Here is a 21,702-nt window from a genome sequence, read left to right as displayed (position 1 = left end):
CACGTGATGAATAAATATATGAAAAATGTTGAACCTCTTTAGTAATCAGAGCAATGCAAGTTAACAAAGGAGGCACCACTCTGTCCATCAGATGGGCAAAGTTTTGTTTGTTTTGTTAATGTGATGAACTGGTGGGGGTGTGAAGGAGGCCCTGGCATACTGTACTGATAGGAAATAAAAACTAGGACATACTTTCTGGAGTTGAGTTCCACAGTTTTAAAAGTCATAACATCTTACATATTTACTTATTAAATAATTCAAAAAATCAGGAATTAAAGCTTTGAACCTTAACAAGAAGAAATAGGGAGAAATGTCAAATTCTGTACTTAGGTCCCCAGATTGAATTGCACAAATATAGGGTGGGGGAGGGACATGTGAGAAAGAGACTTCAGGATTTTAGTGGTTTTCATCCTCTGGATGTCACCAGTGTGATGGACTGTCAAAAGGCTAATAAAAACCTAGCCTGTTTAACGCAGCGTAGTGTCTATAGACCTATCTATAAAAAGGATTGTAATACTGAAACATTAAAACCTGAGCAGTTATTAATAGTGTGGGTCCCTGGTTTTTGTTTGCGATGGTAATGGGAAACTAAAGTTATTTAGGTAGAAAGGCACTTGCAATTTTCACTGCTTTCAGCTCTTTAGGTGCCCACTTGCGGGTCATTTGTGAGTAATTGGCATTTTTCTCTAGAATGGTATCATTCCATCAGTTCTCTTTGGTCACAGACATACCTAAAATTATTATTACTTCAGAATATGTTCTAAAGGGCTAAGCAGTGATCTGTGGTGTCAGGAGTTGGGAGTCCAGTGGACTAAGGTTCCTAGTTTGTAAAACAGCTTGGGACAACTAAAGGGTTTTTTTTTTTAAGGGTACAAAGTTAAATGACGACAAGGAGAAGGTCAAAACACTCGACTCATAATTTGCTTCTATATAGGTAAGAATGGAAATCCAAACTAGGTGAGAAGGTCGCAAGAGAGCACTTCAGTATTTTCAAACAACTAAAAGACTAACAAGCAAACTAATTATTTGAGCATTATTTTGTATTAGTTTCACACTAAGTGTAATGTTAGGCTCTTGGGAAACAAAGATGAGTAAGAATGGTCTCTACCTTGAAGAAGCTTATAAACCAGTAGCACTTAAGTCTCTAGGTCCAAACAATGTCCTAGGATGTGAAAAATTTTCCATGTGATCTTGGAAGTTTGAATGTAACCCTTCAGAAACAGGAAGAATGGGAACATATCAGAAAATAGAGATAGGAAATTGTCCCCATTTCCAAAAGGGGAGGGAGAGGTAGATTCTGATAATGAAATAAAATACTAGAATGAATTATTAGATAGATGGTTAGTTTTCACAAAGAACTATCTTGGTTCATTGTGAATAAATCATACCAAAATGACTATTGTGTCTTGACTTGTTGGATTTACCAATTGGATAGACCATGTCTTGATTTATTCAAACCATTAGATACCATCTCTCAAGATATTCTTGTAGGCAAGATGACTGGTTTTCAAAGGGGGCTTTCATGGGTGCATACGTTGCCACCAAGGTTCCTTAAGTGCTCTGGTGGGGAGGAGAGGAAGCCCTAGCAGGTTGGACTCTCTCCACCCCCTCTTTTACCTAGAACAGCTCCCTTGTTATCTGTTTATATATTGGAAATCCGTTTTATTTTGGTTTGATAGAGAACTTTCCCTACCAAAGATTAACTAGTGGATTTGTGGCTGATTGAGTGACAGTATCTTTACAGTGCCAATCAACGGCTTGGTATCGCTTAAAGAGAGCTCTCCAGGGACTCTGCTCTTGACTTTTCTCAGTGACCAGTTGACAACTTCAAAGGCGTGCTTAGTGGTTTTTGAATGACTCTAGGTGGAAGGACAGCTAAAAAACTGGGTGGGAAAATCAGGAATCAAAGCTTTGAACCTTAACAGGAAGAAACCTAATAGGGAGAAACATCAAATTCTATACCTAGCCTGTTTAATGCAGTGTAGTGTTTCAGCTTAAAAGTTGTTTTCTTAAGGAAACCTTTCTGGACCTTTTCTCCCAGTGTGTCAGGCAAACCTGTTCCTTGCCCCCAGGCACTTGGTGCTTTCTTCCTCAGAGCACTCTTTGCACCTTCTTTTAATGATTTGGTTTGTCTCCTCAGCTCAGCTGTGCCAGGCCTGGTGTTTTCATTTCTATCTCTAGGGCGTGACTGAGTGCCCGGCACACATTAGGCATCAAGCGAGTGTTTGTTGAACAAAGGAGTTCAATGTTAAGTTCTGGGATCCGTCTTTTTTTAAGATTTTATTTATTCATTTGAGAGAGAGAGAGAGAGAGAGAGACAGAGAGAGCACAAGCAGAGGGAGAGGGAGAAGCCGACTCCCTGCTGAGCTGGGAGCCCGATGCAGGGCTCGATCCCAGGACCTGGAGATATGACCTGAGCCGAAGGCAGACGCCCAACCATCTGAGCCACCCAGGCGCCCCTGGGATCCGTCTTTTAAGGGAACTTGACCAAACTAGGGTGTGTCCAGAGAACAGTGGTTAGGAAGGTGGTTAAGTCTCAAAATAATTTCATGCAAGGAATTTGAGGATCCTGGGGGAGGATGGTCTGCAGAAGTGAAGATGTATGGGTCATATACCGGCGTTTTTCTGACTTAGGTGTTGTGGCAGAAGATGGACATATTTGGGGAAGGGGGAGGGGAACAGAGGAGAGGGTGGAGTGTGTATGTGGGGGAATGACAACAGATTACAACTCGGGGTAAGGCAGCACTTTAAACAGACCAGTCCTAAATGGGAAGGGCTTGTCTTGTGGAGCAGTTGTTCTTTGGGATTACTCCGCGGTGAGGTTGATGACCAGCACCACCAGTCATCAACCACCATCACAGGTGGTGAGATCTTTCACTAGAGATGGTCTCTGGTGGGTCCTTCCAGTTCTGATGGTTTCATGATTTTATATTCACTCTCTAGAGAGGAGAGCAGAGATGTTTCCACGTTACGAAACAAGGCAGAGGCCAAAGTGGGGATCCCTCGAGTTCTGGTTGGTCTCTTGGACTGTGATTTATATTAGGCTGCCGCTCCTGCCTTCGGCGGGCCCCGTGCTTTAAATGATCTGTGTTTACGTCTCCAGCCAACAACGGTGGGTTCCCAATAAACCTCTCTTCTAATCTTCCACTTTTTAAAAGTTATTTTGACTCGAAGGTTTTTGGACAGGGGATTTTGTTCTGTCTTGTTTTTAAGCGAGCTTGGGAACAGGCTATTTTAATAGCTGCTCTTCATACCCTGTTTAATTATATTATGCAAACAGCACTGCAGCACGCAGGTGTGGAGGTCTAGGCTGGGAGCCACCTGGGACACACGGTGCCTCCCAGGGAAAGTGACGGGGCGGCAGGGAGGCCTTCAGGACTAGGCGCTGGGAAAGGACGAGAAGCGTTAGGTTTTATCTACCACATTTAGCATATGTTGAGTAACGGAGCAGAGGGCAGAGGAATAAAGACAAAGAAGTAATTTTGCCTGTCAATCTAGCTAGAAAGATAAACACACAGATACAAGAAGAAAATAATAGACACTAAAAGGAATGTTTCGGAACCTCAAAGCAGTGTTTCCTAATCGGGGTTCTAAGCCCTCTCCAACTTACCGGCACTATCTCGCCTAATGGTGGTTCTTGGCCCTGATTGCTCATTAGATCGCCTCAGGGGCTTATAAAAAACAGCTGCACAGGCCCTGTGCCAGGCCAAATAGTTCAGATCTCTGGGAGTGGGGTCTGGGGAAAGGTATTTTTTAAACTGAGCAGGTGATTCACATGTGTCTGTAATCTAATACATAGGGCAGCCAGGGAGGTCAGAAGGGCTGACCTGGGTGCTGGCAGGAGGACTGGAGGGGGGCGGGGTAAAGACTGGGGAGGGGTAAATACTGGTGTTTTGGGGGGGGGTAAAGACCATGGAAGGGACCCCAGAAGGGCACTGGGCCTTGGTCTGGGCAGGTATCAGAAGGGAGAAAATTCAGAACAAGCCAAGCCTACTTGATTTTTGTCTCGAGGCTAACCCTGGTTGGGTTTGTAGGCACATTGCTTAGCACAGGCTTTCCTTCTTTCCACGTCAAAAACCTAGTAGGTTGATTTTTCGTGTGGATAAATCTCAGATATTTAGATACATTAAAGATCTTTAACAGCATCTTTGAGATATTGTGTCTTACAACACCCCCGAAAGCTAGTTATTTTACAGATGAGAAAGCCCAGTGAAGGTCAGAGAGGTGAGGGAGTGGGTCTGAGGCCGCTTAGATAATGGTGACATTTTCTTTGGCTCTAGTAAGACTTCTGTATGTTTGCATTGGTGGCTTGTTAAGATCACATGCAGGGAGAGTAATAATTTGACCTGGAAACCATAAATTCTATTTTTACCTGTACTGATTGGGTTCCAGGGAGTGCCTAAGCTTTTTACAAGTTCCTCCTGGAGTCCTGTACTCACCTCCTGAAGTGGAAGTGATTTACTCTCCAGGTATTATCCAGTAACTCTCAGTTGCTTGCAGCCCACTACTGGGCATCAACTCTTCTTTTCAGGTATCCTCTCCAGTCTAGATTTCCGGGAGGAGGAGGGAGGAATGGCTGGCCAGGGGCTGGTGGGGCCAGGCCCTGCTCATGGGGTTTGTGCCCGCATGGGAACGAGACAGTTGGGGTCCAGATTGTGGCTTGTTCCTTTTCCATTCTCATTGTTGCTATCTTAGTGGGTACAAATATGTTGGTTATTCATGAAAACAATAAAAAAGGACTTTTAGCACAATAAAATTAAATGCTAATGAGTTTTTAGAAATCTTTGTGGCTTATTTCGCAACACAAATTGGTTGGTATAATTCTGACGGAAGCAACCTGATCTCTATCCTGGGGGCATTCTGGCTGTTTCTTCCTCTGAGAGAAGTGTCTTTGGCTTTGTGTTTAAAATGTCAGGGTTCTCATTCCTGAATGATTAGAATAAGAGAATGAAAAATTCACAAGATAGCACTCTGTGGATAACAGGCTTTTAAAATCGTCCCCAGTACCCGTCCTTTCCTTGTGTTGCCAGATATGGAAGCCCTTCAGCATTTGTGTTCTGTTTGGGCTGATCTGCCTGAGTAGAATGCCTACCTCAGGGAGGAATTAGAGATCAAGGATGACCTGATGTATCATAATACATTAAGTCCTTGGTGAACCCAACCACACTTTTATTTATTTAAAAATTTCAATTTGTATTAAAAAGACTAATCAACATTTAAAACATTAGGAAAAAATGTAGATCTCTTTCATCATTCTGTCACCTAACTCAGTAACCATTTTCTATTTCCCTACATCTTCCACATGCATATTTTTAGGAAATATCATTTCTGATGGACACATCTTTGTATTCTGTTCATTTTTTTTTTGAAGTAAATACTAAAATGTGCTTTACTTCTGAGGAATTATTTACTTGAAATAGACTCATAGGAGTGAAATTACTGGGTGAAAGATTATGAACGTTGTTAGGTCTGTTCCTAGGCACTGCCATGGTGTTTTCCAAAAGAGAAGCACAGATTTACGAAGTGACCAGTAAAAGACTGAGGTACCAGTTTCACTGAAGGCTTACCAGTAACCATTCTGAACACTAAAAAAAAAAAAAAAAAAAAAAAAATCATTTACCACTTTATTTTATTCATTATAAACTGTTATCTTCAGGTTAGTCTGTATTCTGATTCTTTAATCACCTGTAAGAAATATTTTTCCTTTTTATTTTTCCTAATTGTTTCTTAGTGAATCAGCTGTTCCAATTCTTTTGTCCACTTTTCACCTGAATGAGGTTTCCTTTAAAATGTAATTGGTCTATTTATATCTCACAGATCTACTCAGTGATGTCTGAGGCAAAGATTTTCTCAATCTCACTTGGAATCTTAAAGATGTATGCAGAGGGACAGTCTGATTCATGGTTGTCCTCGTCCATCCTGACCCCGCTGTAGGCATCCACAGCGCTTGTGTGGGAGTTTGTCCAACACCTCCCAACCTTGAACCCAGCCCTGCGGGGACCTCTGCTCCTTCCACTGAGCTGCCTGCCTTCTCCCCGAGGCCGGCTCCAGACTCAGAGGGCACCTGGGGCTGTTGACTTCTGACCAGGACCTCAGAGCCTGCTGGAGCACCCCGCGTAGCCCACCTCACTCCCACACTTGATCACTGACTGCCTCCCAACCTCTGGTTCCTTTCTCCATCACCTTCTCCCCACCCCACCATTTTGTTAGCCTCTCTTCCCCTACTTACTTCACTGTCACTCAGCCTAGCCTGAGATCCGTCATGGAAGCTACTCTCATCCCTAGTATCCCCCATTTGCTCACTTTCCCCACCCAGCAGTGCTCCAGGTGGCCTGGTCAGCCTCGCTCCGTGGAGTCCCGGCCCTTCCCTTCCTTCTTCAGGAGTTTGAAGAAAAATCCTTTCCTCTCTTCAACCTTTACTTCTTTACAGATTCCTCCTACTTAACATATAAGTCTCTCCCTCCCTTAAAAACAGCACTCCAGTTCTGTCCTGTCTCTTGCCTTCCCTTCACACAGCTTGTCTGAGAAGTAATAACAGTCACACTCACCTCCCATTTGCTCCTTGCGCCGCTGCACCCAGACTCCTAGCCCCCGCCCCACAATCGCTCTTGAAAGGGTAAATAACAACCTGCCTGTTCACCAGATCTACTTAAAGGCCTTATTTTTATGTCCGTTTTTTATTTTGACCTTTTGGAAGAGGGAAATGTCTACCTGAGGGAGAGACTTTGAGGAATCTCTCTTGCCTGCTGTAGGCTTAAAGGACATGAAATTTCTTGGGTGTGTTGAAGAACAAAGGATTGGGGCGCCTGGGTGGTGCAGTTGGTTAAGCCACCAATTCTTGGTTTTGGGCTCAGGGCATGATCTCAGGGTCCTGGGATCCAGCCCTGCCTTGGGCTCCGTGGTCAGCCTGCTGGAGATTCTCTCTCCCTCTCCCTCCCCCTTTACTCTCTCCCTGTGCTCGAGTTCACGCTTATTCTCTCTCTTTCAAATAAATAAACTTTAAAATAAATAAATAAATAAAATCTTTTTAAAAAAAGAACAAAGGATTCAGCCTTTCTCTGGAGGCTTCATTTTTCTATTTTCAACTCCACAGATTCCCAGGTGCCCCCTGAGGAGGCATTAGTCTCTTGCTGTTTCAGGTGGTGCCCCTGTTCTTGACTTTAACCTACCAACACATGCAGGCACTTCATTTTTATTAACTCATTAGTGCTCATAATGATCTTTTTTTCCATGAAGAAATTTAGGCACAAAGAGATACCTTCCCAAGGAACACCCAGCTAGTAAATGGTGGAGCTTAGACTTGAACTAAGTGGTCTGGGAGAAGCCAGAAGTCCTTGCTGAACACTTTTTTAGCCTTTATCTTACTTATCGGATCTGTCTGACCCTTCTTTCCTGTTTTTCCTTTGCAGGTTCCTTAAATACTGGTGGGGAAGGGAATGAGAAATTATTTCTATCCTTTATGTTCTTCTAGTTGGGCTAAAAATTAAATTTACTAAGATTAACAGGAGAAAAAAAAAGTTTTATTACATGTGCAGAGAGGCCCAATAATGAAATTGAGAACGAAAAAAATGACCAAGGCAGGCAGTTTTTGTATGTTTTAGACAAAGAGACAATAAATCTGTGAGGACCTGATAGGAAAAAGAAAACTTTGGGAGCTTCAGTTAGTAAGGAATTCTAAACAGAATTTGGGCTGGGGTAGTAAATCAGTAAAAAGTAACATGGGTTGTTTATATAACCTTCTCGGCTCTAAATCTCCCATCTCTGGGGGTAAGATCGTTTCTTTAGCTCCTGGTACAGGGAGGATGCCTTCCACATGGGAGATTCATTTCCTGTTTTCAGGGGGACGGGAGGGGCTGAGTGTGCTTGCACAGGCTGTCTCTAGGTCACTTTTATACAAAATAATCAATATGCCAAAGCGGCACGTTTTGGGGCAGCCTGCCCTTGGCCCCTGCAAGCGTTCCTAGGATTCCATCCGCCACCCTTCCGAGTCCAGCTCCTTTCTGTATCTTCACTTAGATGTCCCACAGCCGCCTCAAATTCAGCACATCCTGAAAGAACTCCTCACCCTCCCAGGAGACCAACACGCCTTCCCATGACCTCTCTGTGAATGGCTTCGTCATCCATTCAGTTATTCAGGTTGGATGCTAAAAAGTCATTCTAGATTTCTCCTTTTCCAGGAGATCCTCCAGATCTTTGCATTGCCAGACCCTCCTTGACATTCATATCTCTGAGTAAATATCACCTCCACAGAGAGGCCTTCCCTGACTGACATAGCTGTTTAATGTAGCTGTCAGTCACCCGCTATCCCAGCACCTTACTTTAATTCTCTGCATGGTACTTATCACTTATTGATTGATTTGTTTATCATTGCTCCATGTGAAGTAAACACCACGAGGGCAGTGACCTTGTCTGTTCTGTTAGTCCCTGTATCCCAAGCATCCAGAGCTGTCTTGCATATCATCAAAATAATATTGACAAGAGCTGACATATATGGAGAATTGCCAATGTGCTTAAGCAAATAGTAATACAGTATATAATACTTACCCTCATATGGTAATCTCTACTTTCATAATAATATACATAATGTATATTCTACATTTATTATATAATTAGCATATTTATATGATATAAAATATCTGATATATAATATATGTACATATATGTGTGTGTGTGTATCCTCACAGTAATACAATAACAGTACCTATGCTCAGATGATTTTGGTGAGAATTAAATGAGGCGGGAACTATTCTCATTAATTTTCACCAATGTATATGAGGGTAGGGATATTGTTATTACTATCAGTAGTATTATGCCTGGTTTGTCGGTGAGGAAACTGAGGTACATAGTGGTTAACTAACTGACCTAAGACCACAGAGCTGATTCGCGGTGGGGTCAGGCTTGGACCCTGGCGTCGGGCTTTTGAGCTGGAGGCTCTATCAGTGATCGCTGAAGGATTGGCTATACCTCGTCACCGGAGTGCTCCCCAAGTCCCTTCGTCTCCTGTCCTTTCTGCCCCACAGCCGGAGGAGGGGCTCCCAATGTCTCTCGCCTGGATTTTGCCACAGCTTCTTAGCCGATGTCCCAACCTCTAGGTTTGCTTTTTAATTCTACTAGTGTTTAATCTAAAAAGCAAATCAGAACTGTAGGCTCCCGATCTTGTAGACTAAAATCCACACTCCCTTTCTTTACAACCTGAATTCTGCTCACATCTCTGTCCTCCTTTCCCACGTCTCCCTCTCATGCACATCTATTTTTCCCACACCAAATGACCCTGGGATTGCTGAAGCATACAATTTCGTGCCTTCACATGGGCTGTTGCCGTTGCCTTGCTTCATCCCACAGATTCTCAAGTTTTATTTCTACTTAGGAACTTTCTTAATGTTCTCCTTAATCTCCTCCAGCCCATGGGGCTCCCTACATTGGGTGTCTTTCTTCTCTCCTGTTTCATTTTGTGCAGACTTACATCATGGAACTACTATATGGAACTTGTCCAGTCTCCTCCTCTGCCCCGCCCCCCCCCCCCCGAACTTTCCCCTGTCCTTGCCTGGGAACATTATTATTTTGAAGGAATTGGCTGACTGGCTTCCCTCTGGCCCTGGTATCTAACAGAAGGCCTGGTAAATAATAGGCACTCTGTAACTGTTGGCTGAGTGAATACTAACTTCCAAAAGGAATTTGAGGCAATCCACAGATAAGAGAGGGCATAGTCAACCATAATATAAAACTTTCAGAAACCAAGTGAAAAAATCATGTTCTTGGAATGAGTTTATTCCTGGAATTGGGCACACTTTATCTTTGAGTTTTTTGGCTACCGAGATAAAAAGGGAAACTTGAACTCACGACCCTGAGATCAAGAGTTGCATGCTTTTTTTTTAAGAATTTTTTTTTTGGGGGGCGCCTGGGTGGCTCAGTCGGTTAAGCGTCTGCCTTCAGCTCAGGTAGTGACCCCAGGGTCCTGGGGTCGAGCCCCACATTGGGATCCCTGCTCCGCAGGAAGCCTGCTTCTCCCTCTCCCACTCCCCCTGCTTGTGTTCCCTCTCTCGCGCTCTCTCTCTCTCTGTCAAATAAATAAATAAAATCTTAAAAAAAAAAAAAGAATTTTTTTTTTTATTTATTCATTTGAGACAGAGAGATACAGAGAGAGAGACAGAGTGGGAGCAGTGGGGAGAGGTGGAGGGAGAGGGAGAAGCAGACTCCCCACTGAGCAGGGAGCCTGATGCGGAGCTCGATCCCAGGACCTGGAGATCATGACCTGAGCTGAAGGCAGACGCTTAACAACTGAGCCACCCAGGCGCCCCAAGAGTTGCATGCTTTACGAATTGAGCCAGCCAGGTGCCTCTTATAGACAGTGTTTTTGAATATAAACATTTGTAAGTTTTCCTTAATAAAAGCTCAGGGTTTAGCATTGAATTGCTGTTCCGAAGGCACTTTTCTGGGGACTACTTTAATATAGTTCCTATATTTTTCTGATGCAATTTATTATGGGGGTGGAGCTTGGAGAGCCTAGGGGTTTTAGTAACTTACTCCACAACCACAGCACAGACGCCTCATAGATACACCTTGTAATGTCAGTGTTAGGGGGAGAGGTTGACGGCAAACTTCAGCTAGTTCTGAGTCACGCTATTTTACATTTAGTTCTGTGGTGACTATAGTTCTTCCATGTTGTTGTTTAAAGAGGGTTCTCCCTGCATTAGAAACCAGGTGGTCCAGGCTTGGATGTTCTCTCATGAAAACTTAAGGACCTGACTTGTTGGGCTGCCCGGTTAGAAGGCCGTCTTGCGTCCACGAAGCAGTGAGCTGTAGCTGTCTGGGACCGGGCCGAAGTAGCTCAACTACCTATACAACACCTTGGTTGAGCCCCAGAGTTCTAGATCCTAGAGTTCTATGCCATCAAATATGGGAGGGATGACTCTGGTCCAAAAGATTTAAGGCAAGGTATTATAAAATACTTGTCATTCACTAAAAAATATACTTGTTTTTTAGTGAATGGGTACCTACTGTGTGCAGGGGTACCTACTGTGTGCAGGGCACTGGACTTGGTACTGGGGGGTACTGTGTTAGCACTCGAGTGGGGCTCATTGTCTAGTATGATTTCGTTCTTCACTGAGTTCACAATCTAGACAAAATCACAAGGAACCATTCCAGTGATATGGTCCGGGCCCCTAGGTACCAAATAGGCCCCCAAGTAGCTGAGTTCATTCACCTGGTAGATGAGGGGGGTTAGTATTGTCCATTTAAACATTGAGGGACATCTGCCAAATGTTATAATTTAACTTAAGATTTAGCTTAGTTGATGCAATTTTACCCCTTGATCCATTGTTGGTGAACAAGATCATGTGGTTTTGATTTTTTTTTATTAGGAAATTTTCAAACACACAGAAAAGTACAATAGTAGTACAATGAATAGCTTCATTATCATCACCTTGATTTCGTAGTTAATATTTTGTCGTATTTGCTTCAGCTGTTTTTTTTTTCTTTTTTGGTGTGCATTTTAGAATAAATTACAGATATCATGACATTTAACTTCCAGACACTTTTGGATGTAGCTCCAGTAGATTGCTTCTGTAGTAGGCAGCCTCCAAGATGGCCCCCAGTGTTCCCTGCCTCCCGGTGTTCATCCTCTTGTGTAATCTCCTCCCTGAGTGTAAGCTGGACTTATTGATTTGTTTCCAACAAATAGAATATGGTAAAAGCAATGGGATATCCTTTCCAAGAAGAGGTTGTAAAAAGACTGTGGCTTCCATCTTGGGCATCCTCTCTCTCCTCCTCTTGCTCTCGGTTGCTTGCTTTGACGGAAGCCAGCACTGTTGTGAGCTGCTCTATAGAGAGGTCCATGTGGCAGAGGATGACACTCTCTGGTCAAGAGCCAGCGAGCACCTGAGGCCTGTTGGCAGCCACGTGAGTGAGTCTGGAAACTCTCTCCCTGAGTCAAGCCTTGAGGTAACTGCAACCTTGCATAACTTGTCGATTAAATCCTGTGAGAGACCGTGAGCTAGAGGCACCCAGCTAAGGGCCTGGATTCCTGACCCACAGAAACTGAGATAATAGATGTTTGTTGTTTTAAACTGCTAAGTTTTGGGGTAATTTTGTATTCGGCAATAATAAGTACACGTACATAACTCCAATCCTATTAATCCCGGTAGGAAACTCTTTCAGCTGCTGCTGAGTTGTGAGGAGTGAAGCCAGGCTGTCAGCCAAGGAAAGAGTGTTTATCCTGCGATGGTGGGTGGCAGGCATCGGATCTCAGTTGCCTCAAGTTATTTAAATAAAAGGTTTTACATCTTTTAGAAGTAGAATCTTATCTTTCTGTCTCTCAAGATACTATTATTATTGCCCATTCTGATTTTTAAAGGCTTATTTTCATCTTGGCTCTGAAGAAATCTGTATCTATGCCAAAGTAATAGAGCTTGGCATGTAGGAGGTTTCTGTCTCTGGATTCAGTGATCTTTGAGAAAGCAGTCTGCTCTGAGGAGAGAGCTATGTGGCATGTTTTAACCCATTTAATGGTCAGGATACATGGACAAAAGCATTCAGTATAGGAGTAATAGCTCTCCTATAAAGTAGGATAAAGACTCAGTCCTGCACTGAGCATCAACAGAATTTTGATGTGATGTTTAGCACATGTGTAGGAGTTTGTTTGTTTGTTTATTTACTTATAGAGGGGGAATTGGAGGGGCAGAGGGAAAAGGAGAGAGAGAACCACAAGCAGGCTCCACGATCATCGTGGAGCCCAGTGCGGGGCTTGATCTCAGGACTCTGAGATCATGACCTGAGCTGAAATCAAGAGTCAGACGAGCCACCCAGGCACCCCAGGATTCCCATTTTTAAAGCTAAAGTCTGTAGTAATTTGATTTCCCCCCAAGGGATCTGTGCCTATTGAGTGAATCTGAGTAAGATCCATCACACTGGGCCTGCCTTAAACGGTTCTGGTGGTTAAAGATCTTTACCCGGTTTTGGTGCTTGCTCTGATGTTTGAAAATGGTTGAGGATCTTGGGTTCCAACTAAGGTGAAACCTGAGATCCATAAAATGAATAAAAGTTCTTCAGGATTGTGGAGTCTGTTTCCATGGCCCTGATGGCCAAACACAAAACCTCCCATGGGAATGAATCTATTACTAGTCCGCTTTCTTAAAAGAAGTTCCTTACAGAAGGATTTGAACTTAAATTTCGATGTGACATCGAGTTCTGCCTGATACGTTGTTTCATTAACCAAACCAGAATGTGGGAGCTACCAGATAGTCTTTATTGAATAAAGGGATGAAACAACTGGCTCGTTTGCCCAAATACAGGGCAGCCAAGGCTGAAATGAAAATAAGGGGAAAGCATCTCCTGGGATGTAGTATGAGTTGAGTGATCTATATTCTTTACCCTCAGAAGGTCTACTTGGGAAGGGGAGATTGGGGAGACTTTTATACCCCTCAGATCTCAGTCCAGTGTGTAGTCAGACTCTGAAGCAACAATATTGCAGCAACGTCAAGGAGAGAGAATTAAGTGAGTCGGTGACGTTACGTCACCCTTAGAGATTTAGTTGTAGTGCGTTCCGACTTCGAGGAGCTGCTGTTTGTTGCTAGGAAATGAGAATGTGAGTCTGAGCAGGCGTTTGCCGCCTCCTGAGGAATACTTTCCTAATCTAGATTTCCCACGTATGGAGTTTTTCCACAACTGGTGCAGATCCTTCATCCCAGTGTTCTAAAGTTATAGTATATGCCCACGGGGGCTTTGGGTGTGTGGAGGTCAGAAGGCGCTCAGACACATCAAGAGGGCTGACGTTCAGAAGAGCAAGCACAGCTCCTTCCTTGTCATGGGGAAGGGATGTGCTTCCTCTCTCATCCCAGGGAATCTGAAGAGCTGGGACATCAGTAAAGAGGAAGAGGAAGTGAGGTGATTGGTTTTGGTCTGTGGGGACAGGGTCAAGATAGTTCATACAAGCTGAGAAAAATTCTTTCTGTGGGTTCTTTCAGAAAATCCTACAGAAAATTGCAGGAGCATCTGGTTGCTTTCCAAAAATTAAACCTGAGAGGGATTAAATATACGTGCTGCTTCTGGTGTGTCTCCCGATGGTTAATAACCTCACATATAAGATAGCAACCCCTTTCCCCCCCATAATTGAAAGACTCACATACACAGCAATTTTAGAATATGCTGGGAATATGAACAAGAGCTCTTTAAAGGAACTGGCCTGACAAAAAGTGTCTGATCAGGAGTGTAAGAGAGAATAGAAAGTAGAATAGAACTGTCTAACCACAGAATAGTCTGTCCTGCCCAAGAAGTGATAGAGACGACTCTAGCAGCGTTGGGGCTGGGAAATATGGGGTAGGGAAGTGGGAGAAGGGATTTCTACCCTGCGAGAGATCTTGGACTGGTTCTGTCCACAGTCAGTACTTGTTCTCATTACTGGTGATGAGTAGAAGATCACGTCTAATGTTAAAATAGCACTTCTAGCTTGCAAAGTACTCTCACATTAGTCTATCTTCTAATACTTGCAATAGCTCTCCACTTTAAGAAAGGACAGAGATCACACATATTTAAAGCTGTTATCATCTAATTGACAGTTTCTACTCTGATAGGTACCCGATGGACAGAAAAGTAAAACTGAGGGTTATTTGCCATCAAAGAGCTGAAAAACTACTTGAGGAGATAGCACATACACACAAATCAGACTAAGAGATAGCATGTGTGAATTACTTAATGGTGAGCTAGATCGGTGGTTCTCAAAGGGTGGTCCCTGGACCAGCAACATCAGCATTATCTGGGATCTGTTAGAAATGCAATTTTTTTTTTTTTAAAGTAGTTTCTATGCTCAGCATGGAGCCCAGTACAGGACTTGAACTCACAACCCTGAGATCAAGACTTGAGTTTAGTACAAGACCTGAGTTTAGTACAAGACCTGAGTTGAGATCAAGACCTGAGTTGAGATCAAGACCCGAGTTGAGATCAACACCTGAGTTGAGATCAAGAGTTGGATGCTTAACCGACTGAGCCCCCCAGGTGCCTGGTAGAAATGCACTCTTGAGTCCCACTCCATACCTGCTGAATCAGAAATTCCTGGTGGGGTATCAATCAGTGTTTTTAAAAAGGTCTCCAAATGATTATGATGCATGCTCGAATTTAAGATCGCTGATCTAGTCCAGACCAATACTTCTCAAACTCTGGCATGATAAGAGTCACCTGGAACAGTGCTATTTTTTTTTAATTTTTTCAAGTTTTTATTTAAATTTTGTTAGTTAACATAGATAGTAAAATTGCACCTGAAACAGTGCTATTTGAAATATGGGCCAAGAACTGCAGGCTCTCCAGGTGATTTTTACGGACCTGAAAGCTTGTTAAAAGACAGATTTTCTGGTCCTACTCCCAGACATTCTAATTCAGTAGATGGGACCTGAGAATTTGTGATGCTGAGGGGCTCAGACTGTTCTCTGAGCAACTGTGCTCTAAGCGGTTGTGCCTCTAGGGTTTAGTAGAGGAGTGGGCAGTGAGACGGACTCATGCACCAGGTCTGTGTGGGTGGTCTTCACAGAGTAGAGGAAGGAGGACGTGTTCTGAGCCTGATGGGAAGATTTAGGTTGGGTAAGAGGAAGTTTATTTGAGGCCAGGGGGAGTAGGATGAGCACCCAGCATGTTTGACTGAAGTAGAGCATTCATGCTAGCTAGACCTTGGCTCGTCCTGCCTGGGATTGGGGCAAGTTAGCAACTGTCTGCTCTCACGCATCCTCCCCAAGGAGAGAAGGCTGAGAGCCAGGCAGCAGGCAAACAGCCTAGGACCAGGAGTACTTTCTTTTCTTTTCTTTTCTTTTTTTTAAAGATTTTATTCATTTATTTGAGAGAGAGAATGAGATAGAGAGAGCATGAGAGTGGGGAGGGTCAGAGGGAGAAGCAGACTCCCCGCTGGGCAGGGAGCCCGATGTGGGACTCGATCCCGGGACTCCAGGATCAGGACCTGAGCCGAAGGCAGTCGCTTAACCAACTGAGCCACCCAGGCGCCCAGGAGTACTTTCTTAGTTGTGCTGTTATATGGTCCCACCCTCTAAGTGGGACTTTTAAGACCTATTACTGCTTTCTTCTTTTCTCCTCTTCCCTTAGTTCCTCTGCTCACCAAGTCTGGCTTGCTTGAACTCTACAGCTTGTTCTCTCAGTTTGGCCTGAATCTTCAGGCTTGGATTCTGATCATTCTTCTCAGACTCCATGTTGATTTAGTTCTCCCTGGACAACTGTGTGGCTTTGCTTTCCATATTCACCCTTCCCCCTCCTCTCCCACCCATCACCTCAGTCAGTCCTTAGTGGGGGTGAGGAAGCTGGCCAACATGCTCCGTCTTCTTCCAGATACTGTCATCTGTGTTGTGTCCTGGTGTCTCCTGGTCAGCTCTGTGTTGCTGTCCATGACAAGAGAAGCGGAAGATAATGTGGCAAGAGCCAGCTCAGGCTTGGAGGTCAGGATAAGCAGCCTTGGATTAATGGGGTCACTTAAGATTTTGACCAGTGATCTTGTAAAATCCAATCACAGCTCAAGTCTGAGGTACAAAGAGCGAATATCCTTTAGGGCTCCAGAACATTTTTGTTATCCTTGACTTAGCACTCAATCTGTGGTCATCCTTGGTGCCCCAGTGGTTATTGCATCTGCATCATGGCCTTTTCCATGGAGAAGAGCTGCCCACACCACCCAAGAGAGGTAGGATCAGATTCTAGGAACACCCAGGACCAGCTAGTATTCCCTAGCCCTTGGTGGAGCCAACTCTTATTGCCCCTGCCATGGGCTCTTCTCCATGGCCCCTCTCCCCTGGCTGTTTGGTCACTGTCCTTGCATGTCCTCACTGGTCTCTGCTCGCTAATGGCCACTTGAAGATACAGGCATGGAGTTCTGTGAAATCACCGTGGGCACCTGAAGTCACCCTGCCTTCATTGGCTGGATGTACTCCACACCCTCTTGTGATGTGGGCTTGCCCTCACAGTCAGGAGGGCTCTGCACCCTCACGGAGGTTTTCCAGATGCTTGGAAGCTGTCCTCTGGTGGAGCACCCCTCAGGGAGTCTGATATCCCTCACCTCCCAGGGTTTCTGATATTTTCAACCTTCATTTGCGCTCACCAGTGGTTCTGGTCCACGCTCCCAACCTGGAGGCTGGCAGGGAGTCACAGGTGCTCAGGTAGCTCTGAGCTGCTTCTGTCCCTCCCTACAGAAGCCAGTGGGGATAGTTTACCTACTGAAAATGAAGCTTGAGTTGCTTCATCCTCCAAGCCTGTTCCTTCAGTGCCCTTTAAAAATGCCCTTAGTGTTTTGTTTTTGCAACGTCTGGCCGCAAGATCTGGAACCACTTGGTGAAAGCTGAGAGTCCTGCAGTCTTGAGACCTTAGCCTGGCCTCTTTGTCTCTAAGCAGAGTCCAATCTAAATTCAATTTCCCTCTTAAAATTACTTCCTGCCAATGTCCAAAAGGCCAAAGCTAGAACAATTTGAGCAATAAAAATATATAACGAAAGTACTGGATTATAAGCCATAGAATAAAATAAGTGTTGATGAATACGTACTTACATAAATAAATAATTGAATACATTAGTAAATGGGGAATGTAGGGAATAGTAGGATTCTAATCAATACATGTAGAAGGAGTGAGAAAAATAGAAAATCCTGATGAGGCAAACATCATAGTAATAATTGTTTCAGAAAACATCCACCAGTGGATGCTGAAATCAGTGGGCCAGAGTTTGCAGGGAAACATGATATTTATACAGTTTCAAAAGATCTCACCCAAGATTATTAGTTGCAAAGGAAAAGTAGTACCACTACAGCAAAGAGCCCTCACGGGCACCACCTTTACCACATAGTCAAGGTTAACATCACCAGTGATAAGACACATGGACATTATGGACCCTCTGAGAGGGTGCCCTGAGAAGGTATATTAGTCAGGTTTCCTAAGAGAAACAGACCAATAGAATGTATGTAAATATATACGTGTATATTCGGGATGTATATATTTAGTATAAAAATGTATAAGGAATTGGCTCCTGCAGTTACAGAGGCTGACGTGTCGCAAGATCTGCAGGGTGAGTCCGCATGCTGGAGACCCAGGAGAGCTGAGGGTGTGGGTCCAGTCTAAAGGCTCAACACCCAGGAAGAACTGATGTTTCAGCTTGAGTCCAAGGGCGGGAAAAAACCCATGTTCCCCCTTGAAGGCAGAAGGAATTCTCCCTTACTCTCTGGAGAGTCAGCCCCCACCCCCTTTTTTAAGGCCTTCAACTAATTGGATGAGGCCCACCCACATCAGAGATGGTAATCTGCAATACTTAGTCAACCACTTAAATGTTAACCTCATCCAAAGCACCTTCACAAAAACACCCAGAATTATGTTTGACCTAATAACTTAGCACTCCGTGGCCAGTCACATGGACACATAAAATTAGCCATCACAGAAGGTGACATTATGACTTCCATGGTATTCTTGCCAAAAATGCATGACCTGATCTAATCATAAAAAACCTTAGGCAAACTCAAATTAATGAACGTCGTACAAAATAACTGACCAGTATTCTTTAAAAGTGTCAGGGTTATACAAGACAAGGAGAGACTGAGGAATTTTCAGATTGGAGGAGAGAGTAAGGATACATGACACCTACAAGCAATGTGGGATCCTAGATTGGATCCTGCAACACAAAAGGGCATTAGTTGAAAAACTAATAAGATGTGAATAAAATATGAAAACTAATAAAAATAGTGCAGTTAATAGTATTGTATTAATGTTAATTTCTTAGTTTGTTACATGGACTGTGATAGTATAAGATGTTGATATTGGCAGAAGCCGATTGAGGGATATACAGGAGCTCTGCTATTTTTGCAACTTTTCTGTAAATCTAAGATCCTTTCAAAATAAAATTTTTAAAAAGCTTCCTGCCATTTGGTCCTTGAGGACTTTTCGATAACAGTATATTTTGATATTCTTTAAATTTATCACTGTTGTGTGTGTATACACTTGTGATTTTGTATCCTCCATTCAACGTTTTCCACAAATGCTAAATTCCATCAGTTTTTTTGGAAGCACCTTTAAAAAGCCCTAGACTTCTTTTCTTTTCTTTTCTTTCTTTCTTTCTTTCTTTTTTTTTAAAGATTTTATTTATTTATTTGAGACAGAGAGAATGAGAGAGAGAGAGCACATGAGAGGGGGGAGGGTCAGAGGGAGAAGCAGGCTCCCCGCTGAGCAGGGAGCCCGATGCGGGACTCGATCCAGGGACTCCAGGATCATGACCTGAGCCGAAGGCAGTCGCTTAACCAACTGAGCCACCCAGGCGCCCTTCTTTTCTTTCTTTCTTTCTTTCTTTCTTTCTTTCTTTCTTTCTTTCTTTCTTTCTTTCTTTCTTTCTTTCTTTCTTTCTTTCTTTCTTTCTTCCTTCCTTCCTTCCTTCCTTCCTTCCTTCCCCTTTCTTTCTTTCTCTTCTCTTTTCTTTCTTTCTTTCTCTTTCTTTCTTTCTTTCTTTCTTTCTTTCTTTCTTTCTTTCTTTCTTTCTTTCTTTCTTTCTTTCTTTCCTTCCTTCCTTCCTTCCTTCCTTCCTTCCTTCCTTCCTTCCTTCCTTCCTTCCTTCTTTCTTTCTTTCTTTTTCTTTCCTTTCTTTCTTTCTTTCCTGTATTCCGTACTTCTTCCTCTCTAAAGCATTGTTTTTGGTAAATGATCACAGCTCAACCCTTCAGGTGGTGTTTGTCTCTGAGATGATGACCCAAGGGGCCTATTACACAGAGCAAGGAGCCTGAGGTTGGAGGTCGGAAGACCTGGGAGCCAGCCTTCTTAGTCCGGTTCTATTACTAACTAAATCCATGAATTTTCAGTGTTAATGTTCTGATGCCAAATGGGAAATTCGGGTTGAATACTGTATGCATAGTTGATGTATGTATTCAAATGATTACATTTTTTTTTAAGGATTTTATTCATTTATTTGTCAGAGAGCGCACAAGCAGGGAGAGGGGCAGAGGGAGAAGCAGGCTCCCCACTGAGCAAGGAGCCCAATGCAGGACTCGATCCCAGGACCCTGAGATCATGACTTGAGCCGAAGGCAGCCCCTTAACTGAGCCACCCAGATATCCCCAAATGATTACATTTTTAATTATTTATTTTTTTCTTTTTATCAAGGTCCCAGGTGCTCTATGTTTAGGTTCCCAAGTTTTTGTTTTGTTTTTTTATCTGTATGTATTTTTTCCTCTTGCCTCCAAAGTCTTTGGGTTCTACAAAGACTCAATTTACACACTTCATTCTGGCATTTCCCTTAGACAATCCCTCTCCCTCTTTCTCTTTTTAAATCAAATTAAGGAGATCAACATTTTCTTTTTTTTCCTTCTGAGCAGGAAGCTCCTGCAGCTGTCCTCTGTCTTGTTTTTCTTCTCTCTGAAACAGTGTGTGGCCCTTCTCACAGTCCCTAAAACTGTCCCATGGCTTCTGCATTGTGGGCTTTCTTAGGTTTGGGCCTTGACTGGGCTGAGCCCTGGCACAGTCCTATAGGGATCACTGGCTGGCACGCCCCTTCTGCCCTCTCAGGATGGCACAAGAGCTCTGGGTCAGGGTCCCCCGGCCATGAAGTACCACCTGCTTCACTAATGCCAGCCCTAAGGAGAAGGCATGGAGCCAGCAGGGTGCATTAAGAAATAATGGACACTTTTTTTTTTAAGATTTTATTTATTTATTTGAGAGAGAGAGTGTGGTGGGGAGGAGCAGACAGGGAGGGAGAGGAGGAGAGAATCTTTTTTTTTTTAAAGATTTTATTTATTAGAGCATGCGTGCATGTCCATGAGTGGGGGAGGGGCAGAGGGAGAAGCGGACTTCCTGCTGAGCAGGGAGCCTGATGCAGGGCTCGATCCCAGGACCCTGAGATCATGACCTGAGCCGAAGGCAGATGCTTAAGGCGCCCCAGAGAGAGAGAATCTTGAGCAGACTCTGCACTCAGCACAGAGCCTGAGGCGGGGCTCAATCCCACAACCTTGAGATCATGACCTGAGCAGAAACCAAGAGTCAGACACTTAACCAACTGAGCCATCCAGGCACCCCAAGAAAATAACTGACACTCTTGAGAACAAATGATTTACCCCGGTTTGCTTTTTTATTTTTGTCCAGGTATGGACAACTTGCTTGTCCTCACCAGAGTAGATAGTTTGGTTACGTTGAGCATATTGTAGGGCATTCCTTGGTCCCTGTGGAATATAGAATAGAAATGATTTTTTTTTAAAGATAATCTCCAGTTCCATTTGTTGTTGTTTTTTTGTTGCTTTCAACTTATTTTTAAAATTGAGATATAATTGGCATAAAACATTATGTAAGTTTAAGGTGTAAAAAATGTTGATTTGATACATTTCCATATGCTGGTATTGTGCTGTGTTGGTCTGTTAACTGGCATTCCCAACTCCAGCCATTTCTCCTAGCTTGTTTGTACGCAGTCATCAGATGCTTAATTTTTGTCCGCTTGCCACTCAAGGACAGTGAAATGGGTAGATATTTGCAGAGTACAGCCTTTAGAACCATGCCTGGTATGTAGTAAACATTGCATTAGAGTTTGCTTAATAAAAAGAAATTATTCTTACTTTCAAAGAACTTACCATTTAGCTGAAAAGACAAAATGCACAAACAAGCAAAAACCAACCAGCACATAGCACAGTATGGAGACTGGGCTAGAAGAGGGAAGACCTCTCTGCTGTGTGCTCTCCTTGAGTCACCTCACTTATTCGCCTAAACAACCAG

The 21,702-nt window shown here is 43.5% G+C and overlaps 1 protein-coding gene across 9 annotated transcripts in view; it reads left to right on the top strand.

The window, feature by feature from the left end:
* The window catches only part of FAXC (failed axon connections homolog, metaxin like GST domain containing), a 91,512-nt gene that overhangs the window by 50,870 nt on the left and 18,940 nt on the right, over nt 1-21,702 (top strand). The window contains exon 5 of one of the 9 annotated variants that reach the window (XM_064597900.1): nt 2,944-3,112. The exons of the other annotated variants lie outside the window; for them this stretch is intronic. Coding sequence (XP_064453970.1) covers nt 2,944-3,080 — 137 coding nt within the window. The 3' untranslated portion in view covers nt 3,081-3,112. The remainder of the gene's footprint in view (nt 1-2,943; nt 3,113-21,702) is intronic. 9 annotated transcript variants of the gene reach the window in all.

The sequence above is a fragment of the Mirounga angustirostris genome, unplaced genomic scaffold (genome assembly GCF_029215605.1).
Source record: "Mirounga angustirostris isolate CCGP_5_RB_7025 unplaced genomic scaffold, mMirAng1.0.hap1 SCAF_8, whole genome shotgun sequence".
Lineage (NCBI taxonomy): Eukaryota > Metazoa > Chordata > Mammalia > Carnivora > Phocidae > Mirounga > Mirounga angustirostris.
Note: the sequence above shows the minus strand (reverse complement) of the source record. Positions and strands in the feature narration are given on the sequence as shown.